At 43.6% G+C, this 23,172-nt stretch overlaps 1 protein-coding gene across 5 annotated transcripts in view; it reads right to left on the reverse strand.

Annotated features, from left to right (window-relative positions):
* Positions 1 to 23,172, reverse strand: part of st7 (suppression of tumorigenicity 7) — a 50,529-nt gene that overhangs the window by 21,023 nt on the left and 6,334 nt on the right. For all 5 annotated transcript variants that reach the window (XM_084123875.1, XM_084123874.1, XM_084123878.1 and 2 more), the window contains 5 exons: positions 14,445 to 14,560; positions 14,290 to 14,365; positions 12,598 to 12,752; positions 693 to 790; positions 272 to 386 (listed from right to left, as the gene is read on the reverse strand). In XM_084123875.1, coding sequence (XP_083980001.1) covers positions 272 to 386; positions 693 to 790; positions 12,598 to 12,752; positions 14,290 to 14,365; positions 14,445 to 14,560 — 560 coding nt within the window. The remainder of the gene's footprint in view (positions 1 to 271; positions 387 to 692; positions 791 to 12,597; positions 12,753 to 14,289; positions 14,366 to 14,444; positions 14,561 to 23,172) is intronic.

Raw genomic sequence — 23,172 nt, forward strand, 5'->3', positions numbered from 1 at the left:
CACTGACAGTTCACATAAAAACATAAAATCATGCTTTTAATTTGAGTCAAACTTTGAATGTGCATTACAATTGAAACAATACAAAGGTCCTTGAACATGGAAAGCAATAGAAATGTCAGAAATTAATAAGTATATTTCCCCTCACAGATCACGATCAGGACAGAGTCTCTCCTCTCATATCTTCATGTTTCCTCACAATATTCTCATGCAATACATGCAAAAACATCTGTAACGATGTGTGTGTGTGTGCGTGCGTGTGTGTTGGTCGTACCGTCGTACTTGGCGAGCACGGCCTGAACATCAGCGTAGTTCTGCAGCTCCAGAAGAGACTCCAGCAGGTTCTCATGAATATTGAACATGCTGAGCAGAGGAAACTCCTTCATTAACTGCAGGAAACACAGGAACAGCTCACATTCTCCACCACTGCAGACTGTGTGTGTGTGTTTCAGTGTGTGTGTGTGTGTGAGTGTGTGTGGTTTAATTGCATCATGGCTGCACCTCAGTTGTGCATTATTTTCAATAAAACAGCAGGCCGTCATTAATCTGACTGTTCAAGATATCTAGAACTATATATTATCTAGGGAACTCTCACTGAATATCACTTTCAGTTTGCTGATTCCATTATTATTGAAAATGGCGTTCATATCTTCTGTGTGGATCAGAGTGTGTGTCAAGAGTCAGAGGTCACTCACGTCTCGCATCATCTTGACGGCTTCTCGCGTGCGGCCGAGCTTTCTGGAGCACATGGCAAGTCTTCTCTTGATGTAGACTAACACATTTGTGTCCCTTCCTACGAAACACACATACACACACACACACACACACACACACAAAGAATAACAAAATATAAATAAAATAAAGCAAAAATTAATGTACAATTAATTGCAAAAATCCATGACTGTCATAAAAGAAGCTTAAGCAGCAACAGATTTTCAGCAGCACATACTGTCCACAGCGACACCTACTAAAGCTGCAGTTATTCTGCGTTTGAGTAGCGTGCGTCAGCTCGTCATACAGTTTTCTCTTTGCGGTTCACATTGTTTTGTCGTGGGGGTGGAGTCAAGGGACTGGGGCGTGTCCAAAAGGCCTGGCCACGCCTCCCTCGAGATTACATCATCATCAGCTCGTCTAAATGTGGATTAACGCATTTGCTTCGGTTAAAGTAAAAGATCAGTTTTCATCAGAGTTTTATTAGCCATAGGCTGCTGTTTATTTCTCTCAGTGAGCACGCGTTCACACTGCCGATGGATTCTAGAGCTGCAAATAACCCATTCATCTTTTGAATAAATCATTTCTTTAATTAATCAGATGAAATTTTTTAAATGATTAATTATTAAAATTCATATTGTTCATTAAAATATTAATACATTTTAATCCATTATTTTTTTTATTTTTTTTATTCCACATCCTGCCCAATGTTGTCCTCCAAACAAAGTGCAATATAAAGCCTGTGAATGTATTTATGTAGGCTATGCTATACATTATGTGCAAAACAGGCTTAAAATATAACATTTTAAACCAAAAAAGTGCTTTCCGTTTTAAAGTAGAAGTTAAAATAACAAACAAAAGCTCAAAACGTGAGTTTGTACGAGGTCTGAACATCTGAACATTTATAGGCTACTCCAACAATATTGACAATTTACTGTTACTGCCCTCATCAAAATATGATTACTTGTGTTACATGTTAGAAATTAAATTTAGGTTTAATATTCTACAAGACCTTTCATAGCTTTAATATACATTATGTAGCATAATGTATATTTCAGTCAGAATGATTGCGCTCCGTCTGTTTAACGCGGTGTTCCTTCATTGAAGTTGAACAGAGACTCGCTTGTTGTCAGGTTATGCAAAATGGAAATACTTGCGGGACTTTCTAACATTAGGATGTAACAAAAAACGTAAGTTATGCGCTGAGGAAAAACCAGGGTAAACACTTCTGCTTTGTTTGAAATGCTGACAAATAAAGCATTCTGATGTTTCAGTCGAGATCCGCCACTGTTTTCCTCAAGCCTTCGATCCATAGAAATGTGTTATTAACTACTGTAAAACAGACGGATTATCGTTGATGATTATTTAATTATCAACTATACGCAATTAAAGGATTAGTTGTTGCAGCCCAAAACTGATTCTTTTCCTTTCATAAATAATACTTATTATTTAATTATTGCCTACATCACAGTATGATGGATTATGACATTTATAAACGAGATGCTTTGATGTTGGTCCAGCGGCACAGAACCGTTGTAAGACCGGAAATGAGTTACAAACCTGCGCAGGATCAGCAGGAGTGAGACTGAGATACTGACGACTCGTTTCAGTTCAGAATCGCTTCTTTCTTTTAGGAGACAAAAACTCTTTTTCGCACTGGAGGAATGCTTTCATAGTTCCTATAACTTTTGGCAGAAGCACACGCTTTTTTGTGTAATGGCACCGCAGAAACTGAGAATAAATTTAGTTATAGGAAAACTTTTTTCAGTGTGTGTGTGAGATGAGGTCAGGTGTATGTGGTGAGGTCGGGTGTGTGTGAGAGGTGTAAGGTGATGTCAGGTGTGTGTGATGTGAGGTTAGGTCAGGTGTGTGTGTGTGTGTGAGGTGAGGTCAGGTGTGTGTGAGGTAAGGTCAGGTGTGTGTGATGTGAGGTTAGGTCAGGTGTGTTTGAGGTCAGGTGTGTGTGTGAGGTGTGAGGTGAGGTCAGGCGTGTGTGAGGTGAGGTCAGGTGTGTGTGAGGTGAGGTTAGGTCAGGTGTGTGTGAGGTGAGGTCAGGTGTGTGTGAGGTAAGGTCAGGTGTGTGTGATGTGAGGTTAGGTCAGGTGTGTTTGAGGTCAGGTGTGTGTGTGAGGTGTGAGGTGAGGTCAGGTGTGTGTGAGGTGAGGTTAGGTCAGGTGTGTGTGAGGTGAGGTCAGGTGTGTGTGAGGTAAGGTCAGGTGTGTGTGATGTGAGGTTAGGTCAGGTGTGTTTGAGGTCAGGTGTGTGTGTGAGGTGTGAGGTGAGGTCAGGTGTGTGTGAGGTGAGGTCAGGTGTGTGTGTGATGTGAGGTTAGGTCAGGCGTGTGTGTGATGTGAGGTGAGGTCAGGTGTGTGTGGTCAGGTGTGTGTGAGAGGTGAGGTCAGGTGTGTGTGAGGTGAGGTCAGGTGTGTGTGTGAGGTGAGGTCAGGTGTGTGTGAGGTGAGGTCAGGTGTATGTGTGATGTGAGGTCAGGTGTGTGTGATGTGAGGTCAGGTGTGTGTGAGGTGAGGTCAGATGTGTGTGATGTGAGGTGAGGTCAGGTGTGTGTGTGAGGTCAGGTGTGTGTGTGAGGTGAGGTCAGGTGTGTGTGTGTGAGGTGAGGTTAGGTCAGGTGTGTGTGTGAGGTGTGAGGTGAGGTCAGGTGTGTGTGAGGTGAGGTCAGGTGTGTGTGTGAGGTGTGAGGTGAGGTCAGGTGTGTGTGAGGTGAGGTCAGGTGTGTGTGTGAGGTGAGGTTAGGTCAGGTGTGTGTGAGGTGAGGTCAGATGTGTGAGGTCAGGTGTGTGTGTGTTAGAGGTGAGGTGAGGTCAGGTGTGTGTGTGATGTGAGGTTAGGTCAGGTGTGTGTGATGTTAGGATAGGTCAGGTGTGTGTGAGGTGAGGTCAGGTGTGTGTGTGAGGTGAGGTTAGGTCAGGCGTGTGTATGATGTGAGGTTAGGTCAGGTGTGTGTGAGGTGAGGTCAGGTGTGTGTGTGAGGTGAGGTCAGGTGTGTGTGTGAGGTGAGGTTAGGTCAGGTGTGTGTGAGGTCAGATGTGTGTGGTCAGGTGTGTGTGTGAGGTGAGGTCAGGTGTGTGTGTGAGGTGAGGTCAGGTGTGTGTGTGAGGTGAGGTTAGGTCAGGTGTGTGTGAGGTCAGATGTGTGTGGTCAGGTGTGTGTGTGAGGTGAGGTCAGGTGTGTGTGTGAGGTGAGGTTAGGTCAGGTGTGTGTGAGGTCAGATGTGTGTGGTCAGGTGTGTGTGTGAGGTGAGGTCAGGTGTGTGTGTGATGTGAGGTTAGGTCAGGTGTGTGTGTGATGTTAGGATAGGTCAGGTGTGTGTGAGGTGAGGTCAGGTGTGTGTGTGAGGTGAGGTTAGGTCAGGCGTGTGTGTGATGTGAGGTTAGGTCAGGTGTGTGTGAGGTGAGGTCAGGTGTGTGTGTGAGGTGAGGTCATGTGTGTGATGTGAGGTCAAGTGTGTGATGTGAGGTCAAGTGTGTGTGAGAGGTGAGGTCAGGTGTGTGTGAGGTGAGGTCATGTGTGTGTGAGGTGAGGTCAGATGTGTGTGAGGTGAGGTCAGGTGTGTGTGTGAGGTGAGGTCAGGTGTGTGTGTGATGTGAGGTTAGGTCAAGTGTGTGTGAGGTCAGGTGTGTGTGTGAGGTGAGGTCAGGTGTGTGTGTGAGGTGAGGTCAGGCGTGTGTGTGATGTGAGGTTAGGTCAGGTGTGTGTGAGGTGAGGTCAGGTGTGTGTGTGAGGTGAGGTCAGGTGTGTGTGAGGTGAGGTCAGGTGTGTGTGAGGTGAGGTCAGGTGTGTGTGATGTGAGGTGAGGTCAGGTGTGTGTGTGAGGTGAGGTCAGGTGTGTGTGTGAGGTGAGGTCAGGTGTGTGTGATGTGAGGTGAGGTCAGGTGTGTGTGTGAGGTGAGGTCAGGTGTGTGTGTGAGGTGAGGTTAGGTCAGGTGTGTGTGAGGTCAGGTGTGTGTGTGTGAGGTGAGGTCATGTGTGTGAGGTGAGGTCAGGTGTGTGTGTGATGTGAGGTTAGGTCAAGTGTGTGTGAGGTCAGGTGTGTGTGTGAGGTGAGGTTAGGTCAGGTGTGTGTGAGGTGAGGTCAGATGTGTGAGGTCAGGTGTGTGTGTGAGGTGAGGTGAGGTGAGGTGAGGTCAGGTGTGTGTGTGATGTGAGGTTAGGTCAGGTGTGTGTGAGGTGAGGTCAGGTGTGTGTGTGATGTGAGGTTAGGTCAGGTGTGTGTGAGGTCAGGTGTGTGTGTGAGGTGAGGTCATGTGTGTGTGAGGTGAGGTCAAGTGTGTGTGTGAGGTGAGGTCAGGTGTGTGTGTGATGTGAGGTTAGGTCAAGTGTGTGTGAGGTCAGGTGTGTGTGTGAGGTGAGGTTAGGTCAGGTGTGTGTGAGGTGAGGTCAGATGTGTGAGGTCAGGTGTGTGTGTGAGGTGAGGTGAGGTGAGGTGAGGTCAGGTGTGTGTGTGAGGTGAGGTCAGGTGTGTGTGTGAGTGTGTGTACACACAGGGAGTGTGTGAAGCGTCTAGTGCAGTAGTGTAGTGGTGCTGGTAGTTAGTGCATGCTCTGCTTGTTACTCTCTCTGCTTACAGCTGTTGCTGCTGGCTAGCCTTTTTGATAGAGGGTGAAGAGAGGAGCAGAGTGCGTAAGCCTCTTCCTGCCAGTACAGAGCCTCTCCACCACCAAGACTCCTGTAGTGCCTCCTCTGGGCCACACATGGAAACTGGGTATCATACCAGGCTAAACTAAAAGGGATCTCAGAGAAGCAATGGGCCCCAGAGACACTGTGTGGACATGCCCTGGCGCCTGTCAACCACTGTCCCAGCTATGGGCAAAAAGCCCCACTGCCTTGTGGTTAGTCTGTTGAGACAAGGCTAAGGGAGCACACCCTGACAGAAAAGCAATGCGCTAGAGGTGCGCAATAGGCGGGCCTTGACAGACGAAGTACCCGGCAGCCAAGATGGGGGGCCGGTTGTCCTGGGACCACCTTTGCCATCGGAATTTACCTCATCATGGTGAAGATAGTGCTACTGGGGATGGCACACCCCCTTTGGCACTTTAAAACTCTTACATATGTAAGCACACCCTCTACCAGTACATCACCAAGGCCTGGACTGATGAGAACATCCCACAGCAATGGAGAGATGCAAACATTGTAATAATTTATAAGAACAAGGGTAACCAGGCCATCTGCGGCAATAGTAGGGGCATATCACTCCTTTCTGTTGGTGGTAAGGTCATGGCCAAGGTGCTGCTTCAGTGACTTATTAACAACATCACTGAGTCAATGCTGCCAGAATCACAGAGTGGGTTTAGAAAGAACAGGAGCACGATCAACATGATCTTCACAGCCCGGCAGCTTCAGGAAAAGTGCCGGGAGCAACATCAGGCCATGTTTATGGCCTTTGTCGATACTGTGCAAAGAGAGCTCTTATGGGCTGTCCTCCTCAGGTTTGGCTGTCCCAATAAGTTTGTTAACATCCTCCGCCAGTTCCATGATGGGATGATGCTCGGGTGATCATAGGCGGACAAGAGTCTGAGCCCTTCCCTGTACACACAGGGGTGAGGCAGGAGTGTGTGCTAGTGCCAGTGCTCTTTAACATCTTCCTCCTGTGTGTCACCAAGCTTCTTCACAACCAGATTGAAAACAATAGTGGTGTGGTAGTGGACTTCAGATTAGATGGCAACCTCTTTAATATTAGGAGTAATATTAACCTCTTTAATATCTACACATATATTAATATCTACTTTAATATTAACCTCTTTAATATCTACACAAACATCTTTAGAGAGCAGGTCCTGGAGCTGCAGTATGCAGATGCCTGTGCTTTTGTGGCCCATACTCCGGAGGATCTTCGAACTGTCCTTGCTGTGGCAGTGAGGGCTGACTGTCAACTCCACCAAGACAGAAAGGGTCTGCCAATGGAGTACCATTGCCCCACCCACATTACCTGCCTTCACTGTTGGAGATGAACAGTTGTCAGTAGTGCCATCTTTCAAACATCTGGGGAGCATCAGATATCTATTTCGTGTGTCTTTCATTATACGCACAACATCCCAGATGACATAGCAAGACCGCCGGGCTCCCCGTGGATTGTTGTCGGGCTTAGGAGGCGGGGCCGCAGATCCGGTGTTATGCTAAGGAACACTAAGAAAACAACCATACAAGCCACCTCTACCGAGCCTGTATCTCTCCAATGCCAGACCCCTGGTGCATAAAACAGATGACTTGGAATTACAACTCGTTGGAAATCGCTATGTTCGTGATTGCTGTGTTTTGATTATAACTGAAACCTGGTTTCACCCGGGGATACCCGATGCTAGCATGCAGCTAGCAGGTTGCACTCTGCTTCGCTGGGACAGGACTGAGGACTCTGTTAAGAGAAGAGGTGGGGGGCTCTGTATGTATGTGCATGAGAACTGGTGTAATAATGGGACAATTATAGATAAACACTGTTCCCCTGATCTCGAGTACATGTCTGTAAGATGCTGGCCTTTTTTTTACCGGGAGAGCTAACAACAGTGATTGCCACGGCTGTGTATATTCCACCCAACGCCAATGTAAAAACAGTGCTCTCTCTCCTGCTGCACACCATAAACGAACAACAGCAGGCCCACCCCGATGCTGTTCATATAATTGCAGACTGTACTCCCGAAATTCTATCAACATGTCAAGTGTCCTACCAGAGGAGAGAACACTTTGGATCATGTTTATTCCAACATTAAACACGTGTACAGAGCCATACCCCTCCCCACCTAGGCCAGTCAGACCATCTCTCTCTCCTGCTCTCCCCAGCCTACACCCCCCTCAGACACAGTGCCAGGCCTACCATTAAGACTGTTACAACCTGGCCTGATAATGCACTTTCCAAACTACAGGATTGCTTCAGCCAGACGTATTGGGACTTATTTGAACACCAGGAGCTGGAAACATTCACAGGAACAGTACTGGACTATATCAAGTTCTGTATCGGAAATGTGACTGTGAACAAAAACATTCGGGTTTTCCCAAACCAGAAATCCTGGATGACCAACCATGTCCGCACACTCCTCAAAGCCCGCGACACTGCCTTCAGGTCAGGCGATAGAGCTCTGTACAGGGCTGCTTGAGCCGACCTGAAACGTGGAATTAAGAAAGCCAAAACGGACCATAGGAGGAGCATAGAGTCCCACCTGTCCAGCAACAATATACGGGAGGTGTGGCAGGGCATACAAGACATCACAAACTATAGAGGCTGTGATGCGACAACAGGAGATCTGAGTGCGCCGCTGGCAGAGGAGCTAAATTGCTTCTTTGTTCGCTTTGAAACATCGCAACAACAGCACTCATCTGCTCGAACCCTGCCTTCACCTTCACTCCCATCTGGTTTCTGCACTACTTTAGTACCGCCCCCATCTCCACCTGGTTTCTGCACCACTCTACTCACTGTGAGGGAGAACGATGTCAGACAGGTGCTCCTGGCAGTGAACCCCAGGAAGGCTGCCGGCCCAGACGGAGTACCTGGCAAGGTGCTCAGAGCGTGTGCCCACCAGCTCGCCCTCATCTTCTCCAGAATCTTCAACTGCTCCCTGGCTCAGGCAGTCATTCCATCCTGCTTAAAATCAACCACAATCATTCCAGTGCCGAAGAAGTCTCCCATTACCAGCCTAAATGATTATCGTTCTGTGGCCCTCACTCCGGTTAGTCATGAAGTGCCTCGATAGACTGGTTCTTCAGCACATCAAACACTATCTCCCCCCAGACTTCGACCCCTATCAGTTCGCATATCGTGCAAACAGATCCACAGAGGATGCCATCGCCGTAGCTCTCCACTCTGTGCTGAGCCACCTGGAGCAGCAGCAGAGCTACGTCCGGATGCTCTTTGTGGACTACAGCTCAGCTTTCAATACAATCATTCCAGACATTCTGATCACTAAACTGGTCACTCTTGGCCTACCCCCTCTCACATGTGCCTGGATAAAGGACTTTCTCACCAACCGGCCCCAGATGGTGAGACTTGGTCCCCACCTCTCCTCCACTCGCACGCTGAGCACTGGCTCCCCACAAGGCTGTGTGCTGAGCCCCCTCCTGTACTGTCTCTACACCCACGACTGAGGTCCTGAACTTGGCAGCCTGGTGTTCAGAGAATAACTTGGCTCTGAACACCAAGAAAACTAAGGAGATCATTGTCGACTTCAGGAAGAACAGCACTGACCTAGCCCCCCTTTACATCAACAGTGAGTGTGTGGAGAGGGTTCCGGTTTCTTGGCGTCCTCATCTCCGCTGACATCTCCTGGACAGGCAACATTACAGTGGTTATCAAGAAGGCTCAACAGCGGCTACACTTTTTGCGGGTTTTCAGTAAGTGCAACCTGACTTCCAACCTGCCGCTGACCTTCTACCGCTCGTCCATCGAGAGCCTAGTGACGTACTGTATCACAGTATGGTATGGCAGCTGCACTGTGGCAGATAGGGAGAGGCTTCAGAGAGTAGTAAAGGCAGCACAGAAGATCATCGGCTGCCCTCTCCCCTCCTTGATGGACATTTACACCTCCCGCTTCCTTTAGCAGAGCGAAAAATGTCATCAAGGACAGCTCCCACCCTGGCTTTGATCTGTTTAACCTGTTGCCCTCAGGGAGGCGCTACAGGTGCATTAAAACAAGGACCAACAGATTTAAGAACAGTTTTTTTCCAAAAGCCATTACCACTTTGAACTCACACATGTACTGACTTCACAGTCTGACCCCCCAACCCACCGGACTTTCTTCTATTCACTTACAGTGTAATAGGTATAATATTTATCTCTCCTTTTACACTACTTATTTAATTCTATGTTGTTATATCTCTTTTTTTTCTTACATGTTGTTACTGAAAAAGGAGTTGCTTTTAATCTCATTGTACATAAAGTGTATAGTGACAATAAAAGGCAATTCAATTTCAAGTATTCTCTCTGAGGATAGCGGCATTGACAACGAAATCCAGAGCCAAATTAAAGGGACAATTCACCCATTTGCATTAAGCTTTGTATCGTTAGAAACCCAGTCATATTTTTGAATGGTCGTGCATTATTCCCTCATTTTCCCGAGACGGGAGAAATACGGATTTCGGTGTTGCAGTTCCTGCTTAGAATGATGTAAAAATCGTCATTTTGCGTCATTGTAAGCAGGAAGTCCCATATCTTTGTAGAGGGGTTGAGACTACAAACACTCGTTCCTCATTCTTCCAGGGGGTGGGACCCACTCACGCTACAGACCTATTACAGATCAGTGGGTGGGACTTCACTTGCAGAAACTAAAAGCAATATCCGCCATCTTGTTTGGAAGCTAAGCTAACAGGCGCTGTGGAGCCAGATGTGAAGTTACGACAATGGCGGAAGGTACTCAATATGATATGGAAGAAGACAGGCCTGTCGCGGAGCCCGGACTGGCTCGAGCTGGGGTGGACTGGTGGTGTCCTTTTCCTTGTTCTGACTGAACATCCCGGTACCATGCAATAATTCACCATTTCGAAAGAAATACAAACGAGGAGTAATTCACTAATGACTTCGCCAACTAACTAGAAATTTTGTGTGAAATGAATTTCAAGCTCTGGTGGTAGCTAGCCTTGTAGACGGAAGAGTGATTTCTCTGATAGGCGGATACGTCATAGGCGGTGTTCTGGATTAGTGGGAGTGGCTTGCGGAGCTGTGCAATGTGGTGCATTGTGGGAGTTGTTGTCTTCCATACAAATGCGCCCTAAAGTTTCTTTCTGTCTTTCCTCAGTCAAGAAGGCACCAAATTCGAAATTTATGTTACATTTCAACTACATATATGACCCACTTTCAATAAAGATTAAAGGGTAACTAAACCCTAAACCAACTTTTTTTAGTTAATGATCTGTAAGAATGGGGCTTTATTAGTGCTGTTCATTGATTTGAGTAACTTTTTTGACATTTGGGTATAAAGTGTTTTAATTTTTCAATATATGGTGTAAAAACGTCTGAGTGCTGCCCTCTTCAGGTTGAACGGTGGCTACTGCAGTTGAATTTTCCTATTGGATGTTTGCGGTGGTACGTGACGTAAGCGGTGGCAGGTGACGCAAGCAGGTTCCAGCTCACCACGCCCTTGGTATGAGCTAGCGTAGATTTATCTGTATTTAGTACAGTGGTCGAGGGCACGTAGGTGTAGTGTTGCTGGTTGCAACAGCACTGCTGGACTGCATAGCTTTCCAGCAGACTTGGAAATTAGGCGCCAGTGGTTGCATGCACTTGGCCTGGAAGACCGTGAGTGTGAAACCTGCATTTTACGCGGGATTGCTTTTCCAATGCAATAGAGGTGGAAATGGGCTTCTCCACACAGCTCGCGCTGATAAGCGACGCAGTGCCAAACGCTGCTCCTCCTGCATGGACTCCACCACCGCAGCGGCGTCTTGATGTGAGTGATCATATATATTTTAATCATAATTTATGGTTAGGCTAAAGTTAATCCTCTGGGGTCGACAAACACGCCGGCGCATTTTGCTGGATTTTTTCACATAGCGGCAAAATATGAATATGCCTATAGAGAGCGTGCGCTATTGACATCAACTCGATAAAACTCATCAGATGCATGTACTTTCTATTGCCAGTGGGTGGAGTCAGGCTCTGACCAGGGGTTTATTTACCCTTTAATGTTCCCACGGGTGAAATGCTTCTTTAAACAGGCATCAGCTGCCTTTGGGAGACTTCGGTGTAGAGTCTTTCACAATAAGAGCCTTGGTAACACTTTATTTTGATGGTCCCTTTTGCACATTCTGTTGACTATAAGTAACTTTGCAACTACATGTCAACTAACTCTCATTAGAGTATTAGTAGACTTTCTGCTTAATATCTGATAACTCTTTATTGTGTTGGTCCTCCAACAGACTTCCTACTGACTATGAGTAACTTTGCAAGTACATGTCAACTTATTCTAACTCTAAACCTACCAATCTACTAATACTCTACTAACACTCTAATGAGAGCATGTAGGTGCAACGTTACTTATAGTCAACAGAATGTGTTAAAGGGACCATCAAAATAAAGTGAAACCAGAGCCTTCATCATTCCACAAAGGTCGCCGTATAACAAACCGCCCTTCTCTATAGCTGTGAAGCGTGGGTAACCTACAGCCGTCACATCAAGTCCTTACAGCACTTCCACATAAGCTGCCTTCAGCACATTCTGGGAATCACCTGGCGTAATCGTGTGCCTCACACTGAAATACTTAAAAATACCAACTGCAGAAGTATTGAGGCCATGATCTGGAGGATGTTGGTGATGACCATACCATCTGGCGACAGCTGTGTAGAGATGGGGCTCGTACGCTAGAGATGGAGAGCCAGAAGACAGCAGAAGCGAGCCAGGAGAAATACAGCCATGGCTGCCACTGTTACCGTCACATATATATGCCCTCCAGCAATAGAGCTTGTGGGCCCAGGATAGGACTCAGCCATCAAACATCTCACCGTTAAAGGCGTGGACGTCATCAACGAAGTGAGGTCAGAGGTCAGGTGTGTGTGGGGTGAGGTCAGAAGAGGAGTGGTGCTGAAGCTGCTGACTGCGGAGGTAACAGCTCTCTCTCAGTGAGGTGTGTGTGAGGTCAGAGGTCAGGGGTCACTCACTGTGCCGGGCCTCGTACTGGGCCCCGTGGTGCTGCAGCTGCTGACTGCGCCAGTAACAGCTCTCTCTCAGTGAGGTGTGTGTGAGGTCAGGTGTGTTTGTGTGTGAGGTCAAGTGTGTGTGTGAGGTCAGATGTCAAGGGTCACTCACTGTGCCGGGCCTCGTACTGGGCCCCGTGGTGCTGCAGCTGCTGACTGCGCCAGTAACAGCTCTCTCTCAGTGAGGTGTGTGTGAGGTCAGGTGTGTGTCTGTGTGTGTGTGTGTGTGTGTGAGGTCAGAGGTCAGGGGTCACTCACTGTGCTGGGCCTCGTACTGGGCCCCGTGGTGCTGCAGCTGCTGACTGCGCCGGTAACAGCTCTCTCCCACCTTCAGCGCCTGCTTGAAGAGCTTCTCCGCCTCCACGATCGTCGTGGCCTCCTCCTCAGCCAGGAGAACATACGCCGTTGCACACCTGCCACACACACAAGCAGTGCTCAGAACACACACATGCTAACACAAACTCTCCCTCCATTACGACACAAGAGTTTAGAGTTGATCCAGGGTTTGTTGATCAGGAATTCACATCATAATCTGCCAATCAAGTCTGCCACTGTAACTAAACAGCAACAATAATAGTAATTGACTTCCTTTATGTTGTTCTAAGCGAGATTGTTAGTATAAAACTGTCCTAACCAGACAAAATGTGCAATAAAAGGCAACTTTCCCATGTTAATCAGAGTTTTCATCCATGATGGGATTCTATTTTAGAAACGGTTTCTATTTCTGTTACGTTGATCGAGGCTGGAACAGCAACATACAAAGTGTGACTTCAGGAACTGATTATGTGCTTTATTTAAGGTTAAAAGCGTCTAGTGACCTTTATAGGCGACGATGAATAATTTACCTCAGATCGGTAAACATTCAGGCTGTGAACAAACAAGTGTATTCTATGACAAAGATTGTTTCAGTCACTCAGTATGTACTTTTAACCCTCTGGTGCTCTGCGCGTGTCAGATCGATTTTTTTATTTCAATGAAATTAATGTACTATATTTTAGTTCGATAATATTTTTTGTTTAATATTTTGTATTGCTAGGGGATTTTATGGTACTAAATTATATTTACGCTGTATTTATAATCCATTCATTCACATTTTGAACATTGACCTGAAAATTAAATTTCCAACTTCAACTGTGGTAAATCTTGAATGCTGTAGAGCAACAGACTGAAGTTTGATCTCTTTTCAAAGATGACACGTGGCAGATTATTGCTGACGTGAAAAACGTTTAAAAAAGTGAACTTAAAAAAAGTTACAAAATTTTACGTGTATTGTTACGAAAAATGTTGAAAAACATGTTTTACTCTAAAACTGTGAGAAAACCGAATCCATAAATCTAAACAAGTTGTGTTCCAAATTTCAGCTTGATATCTCAAAAAATTAGCTTTCAGTCAGATTGTGTTCGGCTGCAGTACCAAACGCTTCTACTAGATGAAATTAGTCTCCCATTCATTTCTAATGCCCTCATTTTGACCGCAAGGAGCACAAGTGTGACAATTTTTCCATGACCATTTAACCTGTTCGAATCTTGTCCATAATTTTTTTTTTTTTTTTTTTTAACACAGCAAGAGCCAAAACCTTTATCAAGTTTCGTACCATTCCGGTGAAGAATTAGTTTTATTTTAAAACAAAATGTAACATTTTTCAGTCAAAAATGACCGAAGAGCAATAATGTTAAAATGGTATAATATTTATGAATTTGATTATATATTTATCCGTTTGGTTGCGAATACTGTGCGCTTGCAGAGAGGCTCCGCCCACACGCTCTTCTGATTGGCTGTGGTTTGTGACTGATTTGTCTGGTTAGGAGCACAGATTAAACATTCTGGGAATATATTACAGCATTTCACAAGCTACAGAGGATTTCTGAAGGAGTAACACAGGCTAGATCCTTCTATCTGAGCTATCAGTTGTTCAGTGCATGAGTGTTTGCAGTGCAGATCATCACTCACTCCTCCAGATCCAGAGCTTCATGAGCCGCCGTGATCCGAGCCTGAGGATTCCTCTCTCTCCAGGCCTTCTGCATGACTGTCAACACACACACACACACACACTTATGCAAAGGTCTCCCAGATGCTGTGCTGAATCAGTAATGCTGTGCTCTTACTGGCGTCTGCAGGCCGCAGGTGATCAGAATCACAGGTGAAGAACGTCTGATGATCCTGCGCTGATAGATTCATGTCGTAGTATGTGAGCGGCTCTCGCCCCGTTACCCACGTGTACCTGCAGCAAACACACTCACATCAGCGGCTCAACGACACTCAACATCAGTTCAGTTACTCTCATCGTCAGTTACTCGCAACATCAGTTACATCGGTTACTCTCATCGTCGGTTACTCTCAACATCGGTTACTCTCAACATCGGTTACTCTCAACATCGGTTACTCTCAACATCGGTTACTCTCATCGTCGGTTACTCTCAACATCAGTTACTCTCATCGTCAGTTACATCGGTTACTCTCAAAATCAGTTACATAGGTTACTCTCATCGTCGGTTACTCTCATCATCAGTTACATCGGTTACTCTCATTGTCAGTTACTCTCAACATCAGTTACATCGGTTGCTCTCATCATCAGTTACTCTCAACATCAGTTACTCTCATCATCAGTTACTCTCAACATCAGTTACTCTCATCATCAGTTACTCTCAACATCGGTTACTCTCATCATCAGTTACTCTCAACATCAGTTACATCGGTTACTCTCATCGTCGGTTACTCTCAACATAGGTTACTCTCATCGTCGGTTACTCTCATCATCAGTTACTCTCAACATCAGTTACATCGGTTACTCTCATTGTCAGTTACTCTCAACATCAGTTACATCGGTTCATTGTCGGTTACTCTCATCATCAGTTACTCTCAACATCAGTTACATCGGTTACTCTCATTGTCAGTTACTCTCATCATCAGTTACTCTCAACATCAGTTACATCGGTTACTCTCATCGTCAGTTACTCTCAACATCAGTTACATCGGTTACTCTCATCGTCGGTTACTCTCATCGTCAGTTACTCTCAACATCGGTTACTCTCATCGTCGGTTACTCTCAACATCGGTTACTCTCATCGTCGGTTACTCTCATCGTCAGTTACTCTCAACATCAGTTACATCGGTTACTCTCATCGTCGGTTACTCTCATCGTCAGTTACTCTCATCGTCGGTTACTCTCAACATCAGTTACTCTCATCGTCAGTTACTCTCAACGTCAGTTACTCTCAACGTCAGTTACTCTCAACGTCAGTTACATCAGTTACTCTCAACGTCAGTTACTCTCAACGTCAGTTACTCTCAACGTCAGTTACTCTCAACGTCAGTTACTCTCAACGTCAGTTACATCAGTTACTCTCAACGTCAGTTACTCTCAACGTCAGTTACATCGGTTACTCTCATCGTCGGTTACTCTCATCGTCAGTTACTCTCATCGTCAGTTACTCTCATCGTCAGTTACTCTCAACGTCAGTTACATCAGTTACTCTCAACATCAGTTACATCAGTTACTCTCAACATCAGTTACTCTCAACATCAGTTACATCAGTTACTCTCAACATCAGTTACTCTCAACGCCAGTTACTCTCAACGTCAGTTACTCTCAACGTCAGTTACTCTCAACGTCAGTTACTCTCAACGTCAGTTACTCTCAACGTCAGTTACTCTCAACATCAGTTACATCAGTTACTCTCAACATCAGTTACTCTCAACATCGGTTACTCTCATCGTCAGTTACTCTCAACATCAGTTACATCAGTTACTCTCAACGTCAGTTACTCTCAACGTCAGTTACTCTCAACGTCAGTTACTCTCAACGTCAGTTACTCTCAACGTCAGTTACTCTCAACGTCAGTTACTCTCAACGTCAGTTACTCTCAACGTCAGTTACATCAGTTCATCAGTTACTCTCAACATCAGTTACTCTCAACGTCAGTTACTCTCAACGTCAGTTACATCAGTTACTCTCAACATCGGTTACTCTCAACATCAGTTACTCTCAACGTCAGTTACTCTCAACGTCAGTTACATCAGTTACTCTCAACGTCAGTTACTCTCAACGTCAGTTACTCTCAACGTCAGTTACTCTCAACGTCAGTTACTCTCAACGTCAGTTACTCTCAACGTCAGTTACTCTCAACATCAGTTACATCAGTTACTCTCAACATCAGTTACTCTCAACATCGGTTACTCTCATCGTCAGTTACTCTCAACATCAGTTACATCAGTTACTCTCAACGTCAGTTACTCTCAACGTCAGTTACTCTCAACGTCAGTTACTCTCAACGTCAGTTACTCTCAACGTCAGTTACTCTCAACGTCAGTTACTCTCAACGTCAGTTACTCTCAACGTCAGTTACATCAGTTCATCAGTTACTCTCAACATCAGTTACTCTCAACGTCAGTTACTCTCAACGTCAGTTACATCAGTTACTCTCAACATCGGTTACTCTCAACATCAGTTACTCTCAACGTCAGTTACTCTCAACGTCAGTTACATCAGTTACTCTCAACGTCAGTTACTCTCAACGTCAGTTACTCTCAACGTCAGTTACTCTCAACGTCAGTTACTCTCAACGTCAGTTACTCTCAACGTCAGTTACTCTCAACGTCAGTTACATCAGTTACTCTCAACATCGGTTACTCTCAACATCGGTTACTCTCAACATCGGTTACTCTCAACATCGGTTACTCTCAACATCGGTTACTCTCAACATCGGTTACTCTCTCAACATCAGTTACTCTCAACATCAGTTACATCAGTTACTCTCAACATCAGTTACATCAGTTACTCTCAACATCAGTTACATCAGTTACTCTCAACATCAGTTACATCAGTTACTCTCAACATCGGTTACTCTCAACATCAGTTACATCAGTTACTCTCAACATCAGTTACATCGGTTACTCTCAACATCAGTTACATCGTCAACATCAGTTACATCGGTTACTCTCAACATCGGTTACTCCATGGGCGAAGCTAGCCCCTTTTTAGGGGTGCTTCAGCACCCCTAAAAAGGAGCTCAGCACCCCTAAAACTTGGAGTAAGAAATGTTGTTATTCTAAAAAAAAAAAATCGTCTTTGACAAGGTTAAATAATGTCCAAAACATACTCCGTAGTTTGTGGTTTAAAATGTATGTGTTAAGGATGAAAATGAAAACATCCCCGCTTAGCAAATGGTGTCATCCTCTTCTCTTCTACTTCTCTGTACCTGCACCGCTCAGCACGACCGTCATCCAGTGCGAAACACACGCAGAGTGAGAACCATAGGCGTCACTAGGCCCTTTTTAAACTTCTGCCTAGCCCCCCTAAACATTTGTGATTAAGTGTAGGCTACACAAATTCGTGCTCGCAGAAGCTGCTGTGCGCGAATTTTAGCAGCACAACTGACGCTTCAGTTTACGGTCAAGTGCGAGTTAAGATGTAAGTAGCTAAACTAAACATTTTATATTTGACAGTTTTTTAGGTCATAAATGTTAAACGAATGACAAAAATAATTAAATTAATAAACTTTTGTCTAATTTCGCCATTTTGAGCTGAAAATAGGCCTATATAACGTGTAATTATGTCATTGTGAGGGGACAAGAAACATTAACAATGCCGTTTTCATAGGCACAAGATTAATAATGCATGTGTACATGTTGAGAATTAATATAATACAATTTGTAGCCTTCAGTAAATTAAAAAAGTTCAGCTTTAGGAGGGGAAGAGACAGGGCAAGATCAGGAGACTGAGAGAAAAAGACAGAGTGATGGAGATGAGGAGAGAGCAGGTTTTAAATCTATTTCTTATCCTTTTTTGGCCTTCAAACGTCTTGAAATGCACATATCAGAGAAATAAAAATGTTTAACCCCATAACAACCTCAAATTTATGACCTCTTTGATTATAAAGCCCTGTCTACGGCCATATATTAGGCCTATATCAATAATGAATGTGTACATATTGTGAATGAATTTAATAAACTTAGTTACCTAGCTTTCCTGGTAGCTTTGTCTGAGAAAATGATTCATAAATCAAGCTATCAGTTGACCCTATGTTTACTTTCTTCACTGACAGACAAAAATGAAAAGCCTATATCAGTCAAAGCTCAGCTTTAGGAGGAGAAAAGACAGAGCAAGATAAAAACAAAGAGAAAAAGAGTTTGATGTTGATGAGGTGAGAAAAAAAACAGCTGCCCGCACATGGTTTTAAAGCTATTGTTATCTAATTTTTTTGGCCTTCAAAACATCTTAAAATGCACATATGTAGATCAGAGAAATCAAATTTTTCTCAGGGGGAGCACGCCCCCGAACCCCCCTAAATACCTCACATTCGTGACCTCAGTGATTATAAAACTGTGCCATATGCATGTTACTGGATGAATTAATGAAACTAGTTAATAATGAGCATTAGACCATAAACTAACTTTTTTCCTTAAAATGTTAGAATCGCCCCTGGGTTACTCTCAACATCGGTTACTCTCAACGTCGGTTACTCTCAACGTCGGTTACTCTCAACATCGGTTACTCTCAACATCGGTTACTCTCAACATCAGTTACTCTCAACATCAGTTGCTCTCAACGTCAGTTACTCTCAACGTCAGTTACTCTCAACGTCAGTTACTCTCAACATCAGTTACTCAATATCGGTTACTCTCAACATCAGTTACATCAGTTACTCTCAACATCGGTTACTCTCAACGTCAGTTACTCTCAACGTCAGTTACTCTCAACATCAGTTACTCTCAACATCGGTTACTCTCAACGTCAGTTACATCAGTTACTCTCATCGTCAGTTACTCTCAACATCGGTTACTCAACATCGGTTACTCTCAACGTCAGTTACTCTCAACGTCAGTTACTCTCAACGTCAGTTACATCAGTTACTCTCAACGTCAGTTACTCTCAACATCAGTTACATCAGTTACTCTCATCGTCAGTTACTCTCAACATCAGTTACTCAACATGGGTTACTCTCAACATCAGTTACTCTCAACATCGGTTACTCTCAACATCGGTTACTCTCAACATCAGTTACTCTAAACATCAGTTACTCTCAACGTCAGTTACATCAGTTACTCTCATCGTCAGTTACTCTCAACATCAGTTACTCAACATCGGTTACTCTCAACGTCAGTTACTCTCAACGTCAGTTACTCTCAACGTCAGTTACTCTCAACGTCAGTTACTCTCAACATCGGTTACTCTCAACATCGGTTACTCTCAACATCAGTTACTCTCAACATCAGTTACTCTCATCGTCAGTTACTCTCAACATCAGTTACTCTCATCGTCAGTTACTCTCAACATCAGTTACTCTCATCGTCAGTTACTCTCAACATCAGTTACTCAACATCGTTTACTCTCAACATCAGTTACTCTCAACATCGGTTACTCTCAACATCGGTTACTCTCAACATCAGTTACTCTCAACATCAGTTACATCAGTTACTCTCATCGTCAGTTACTCTCAACATCGGTTACTCTCAACATCAGTTACTCTCATCGTCAGTTACTCTCAACATCAGTTACTCTCATCGTCAGTTACTCTCAACATCAGTTACTCAACATCGTTTACTCTCAACATCAGTTACTCTCAACATCGGTTACTCTCAACATCGGTTACTCTCAACATCAGTTACTCTCAACATCAGTTACATCAGTTACTCTCATCGTCAGTTACTCTCAACATCGGTTACTCTCAACATCAGTTACATCAGTTACTCTCATCGTCAGTTACTCTCAACATCAGTTACTCAACATCGGTTACTCTCAACATCAGTTACTCTCAACATCGGTTACTCTCAGCATCGTTACTCTCATCGTTACGCGACGTTCGTCTGTTATAGGACAACTTAGTTTGAATAAAATTAATATTTGTGTAGTGTTCAATGTTGTTATCAATAGAGATACGCGGATGGGGTATTATTTCATCCGCAACCGCATCACATAACTCATCATCCGCACCAACGTTTTTTGACCAGATTTCAAAGCCGCACCCGCCCGCCATCCGCTGATTGTTTTGCGGTCTATGGACGATGCAATGCTCTGCTGATGCGAGTCGCAAGAAAGCCCTTGTCTGTTCTAGAAAGGATGCAGCAAAGATATTTAATGCTAATGTATTAGGCATAGGCCTACGCTGAGTTTCATTCATTTACAATGAGATGCGCTCTAGTTCAACTTCACAATACAATGCAATGCAAGTGAACGCGGTGCATCGGAGCCTCAATGTAACGGTTATTATATTGTCTCCTATATTTGCTTTTTATTTATTAAATACATGCAATTGGTTGATGAAACATTTATTAAAATTAAGATACAATTTGTACAAAACGAAATTCGCTTTAAAGAAAGGCTTTCTACAAAGCAAACCTTAATGAAGTGGTAAAAATCATGTCTGACGATTTAAAAAACAAAACTTCATTAAGTGGTAAAAACCATGTCTCCCGATTGCAAATGTTCATTGCTAATGTTTATTATTGCAAATGTTTTTCATTTGTTTAATAAATCTCATAATGATGGCACATCACTATATCATAGCTTTTATTTCTATCTCAAATGATTGGCGGTCGGTCAAGGGGTACTTGGCAAAGAATCAAATACAGTTGGAAACGACGTAGACCATTAATAACACAGACTGTTAACAATTGTTTTTAATTAGTATTTAAACATTCTCTATGATAAAAATTGTTTGTAAAAAATATTTTAATAACACGGTTTTGGCGGTTATAGAGTTGTAATGACAGTGTTCAACTATAACCGTCGGTCTCACGGTTATATACTAACCGTCACACCCCTACTCTCAACATCAGTTACATCGGTTACTCTCAACATCGGTTACTCTCAACATCGGTTACTCTCAACATCGGTTACATCAGTTACTCTCAACATCGGTTACTCTCAACGTCGGTTACTCTCAACGTCGGTTACTCTCAACGTCGGTTACTCTCAACGTCGGTTACTCTCAACGTCGGTTACTCTCAACGTCGGTTACTCTCAACATCAGTTACTCTCAACATCAGTTACATCGGTTACTCTCAACATCAGTTACATCGGTTACTCTCAACATCAGTTACTCTCAACATCAGTTACTCTCAACATCAGTTACTCTCAACATCAGTTACTCTCAACATCAGTTACTCTCAACATCAGTTACTCTCAACATCAGTTACTCTCAACATCAGTTACTCTCAACATCAGTTACTCTCAACATCGGTTACTCTCAATCGGTTACTCTCAACATCAGTTACTCTCAACATCAGTTACTCTCAACGTAGGTTACTCTCAACATCGGTTACTCTCAACATCAGTTACTCTCAACATCGGTTACTCTCAACATCAGTTACTCTCAACATCGGTTACTCTCAACATCAGTTACATCGGTTACTCTCAACATCAGTTACTCTCAACATCGGTTACTCTCAACATCAGTTACTCTCAACATCGGTTACTCTCAATCGGTTACTCTCAATCGGTTACTCTCAACATCAGTTACTCTCAACATCAGTTACTCTCAACATCGGTTACTCTCAATCGGTTACTCTCAATCGGTTACTCTCAACATCGGTTACTCTCAACGTCAGTTACTCTCAACATCAGTTACTCTCAACATCGGTTACTCTCAACATCAGTTACTCTCAACGTCAGTTACTCTCAACGTCAGTTACTCTCAACGTCAGTTACTCTCAACGTCAGTTACTCTCAACGTCAGTTACTCTCAACATCAGTTACTCAATATCGGTTACTCTCAACATCAGTTACATCAGTTACTCTCAACATCGGTTACTCTCAACGTCAGTTACTCTCAACGTCAGTTACTCTCAACATCAGTTACTCTCAACATCGGTTACTCTCAACGTCAGTTACATCAGTTACTCTCATCGTCAGTTACTCTCAACATCGGTTACTCAACATCGGTTACTCTCAACGTCAGTTACTCTCAACGTCAGTTACTCTCAACGTCAGTTACTCTCAACATCAGTTACTCTCAACGTCAGTTACATCAGTTACTCTCAACGTCAGTTACTCTCAACATCAGTTACATCAGTTACTCTCATCGTCAGTTACTCTCAACATCAGTTACTCAACATCGGTTACTCTCAACATCGGTTACTCTCATCGTCAGTTACTCTCAACATCAGTTACTCTAAACATCAGTTACTCTCATCGTCAGTTACTCTCAACATCAGTTACTCAACATCGGTTACTCTCAACATCGGTTACTCTCATCGTCAGTTACTCTCAACATCAGTTACTCTAAACATCAGTTACTCTCATCGTCAGTTACTCTCAACATCAGATACTCAACATCGGTTACTCTCAACGTCAGTTACTCTCAACGTCAGTTACTCTCAACGTCGGTTACTCTCAACATCAGTTACTCTCAACATCGGTTACTCATATTTCATTCAAAATATCTCCATTTGTGTTCTGAAGATGAATGAAAGTCATGTGTGTTTGGAACGACAGAAGGACAGAATGGGTGAAATATCCCTTTAAGAGCTGCTTGTTTCTGCCAACATAAAAACTTGATGGTTTCATGTTTGAAAACTAAAGAAATTAATACAGCCTTAAATAAATTAAAATTCATAAAATAAAATAATTATTATTTTTCAATGAAATATTACAATAGTAATATTTCTAATTTTGTTTAATATCTTTATTTAGTAATAGTAACAATAATAAAAAGAATAATAATAATTTTATAGTTGTCAAAATGATCTATAAATCACAAACTTTTTGGCAAAATTGAGTGGCCTTACAAACCTATAACTAAAATAAAAAGCATTTTAAAAACACACAAACAAACAAATAAATAAATTATATATATATATATATATATATATATATATATATATATATATATA

Source organism: Abramis brama (assembly GCF_963993115.1).
Source record: "Abramis brama genome assembly, chromosome: 9".
Lineage (NCBI taxonomy): Eukaryota > Metazoa > Chordata > Actinopteri > Cypriniformes > Leuciscidae > Abramis > Abramis brama.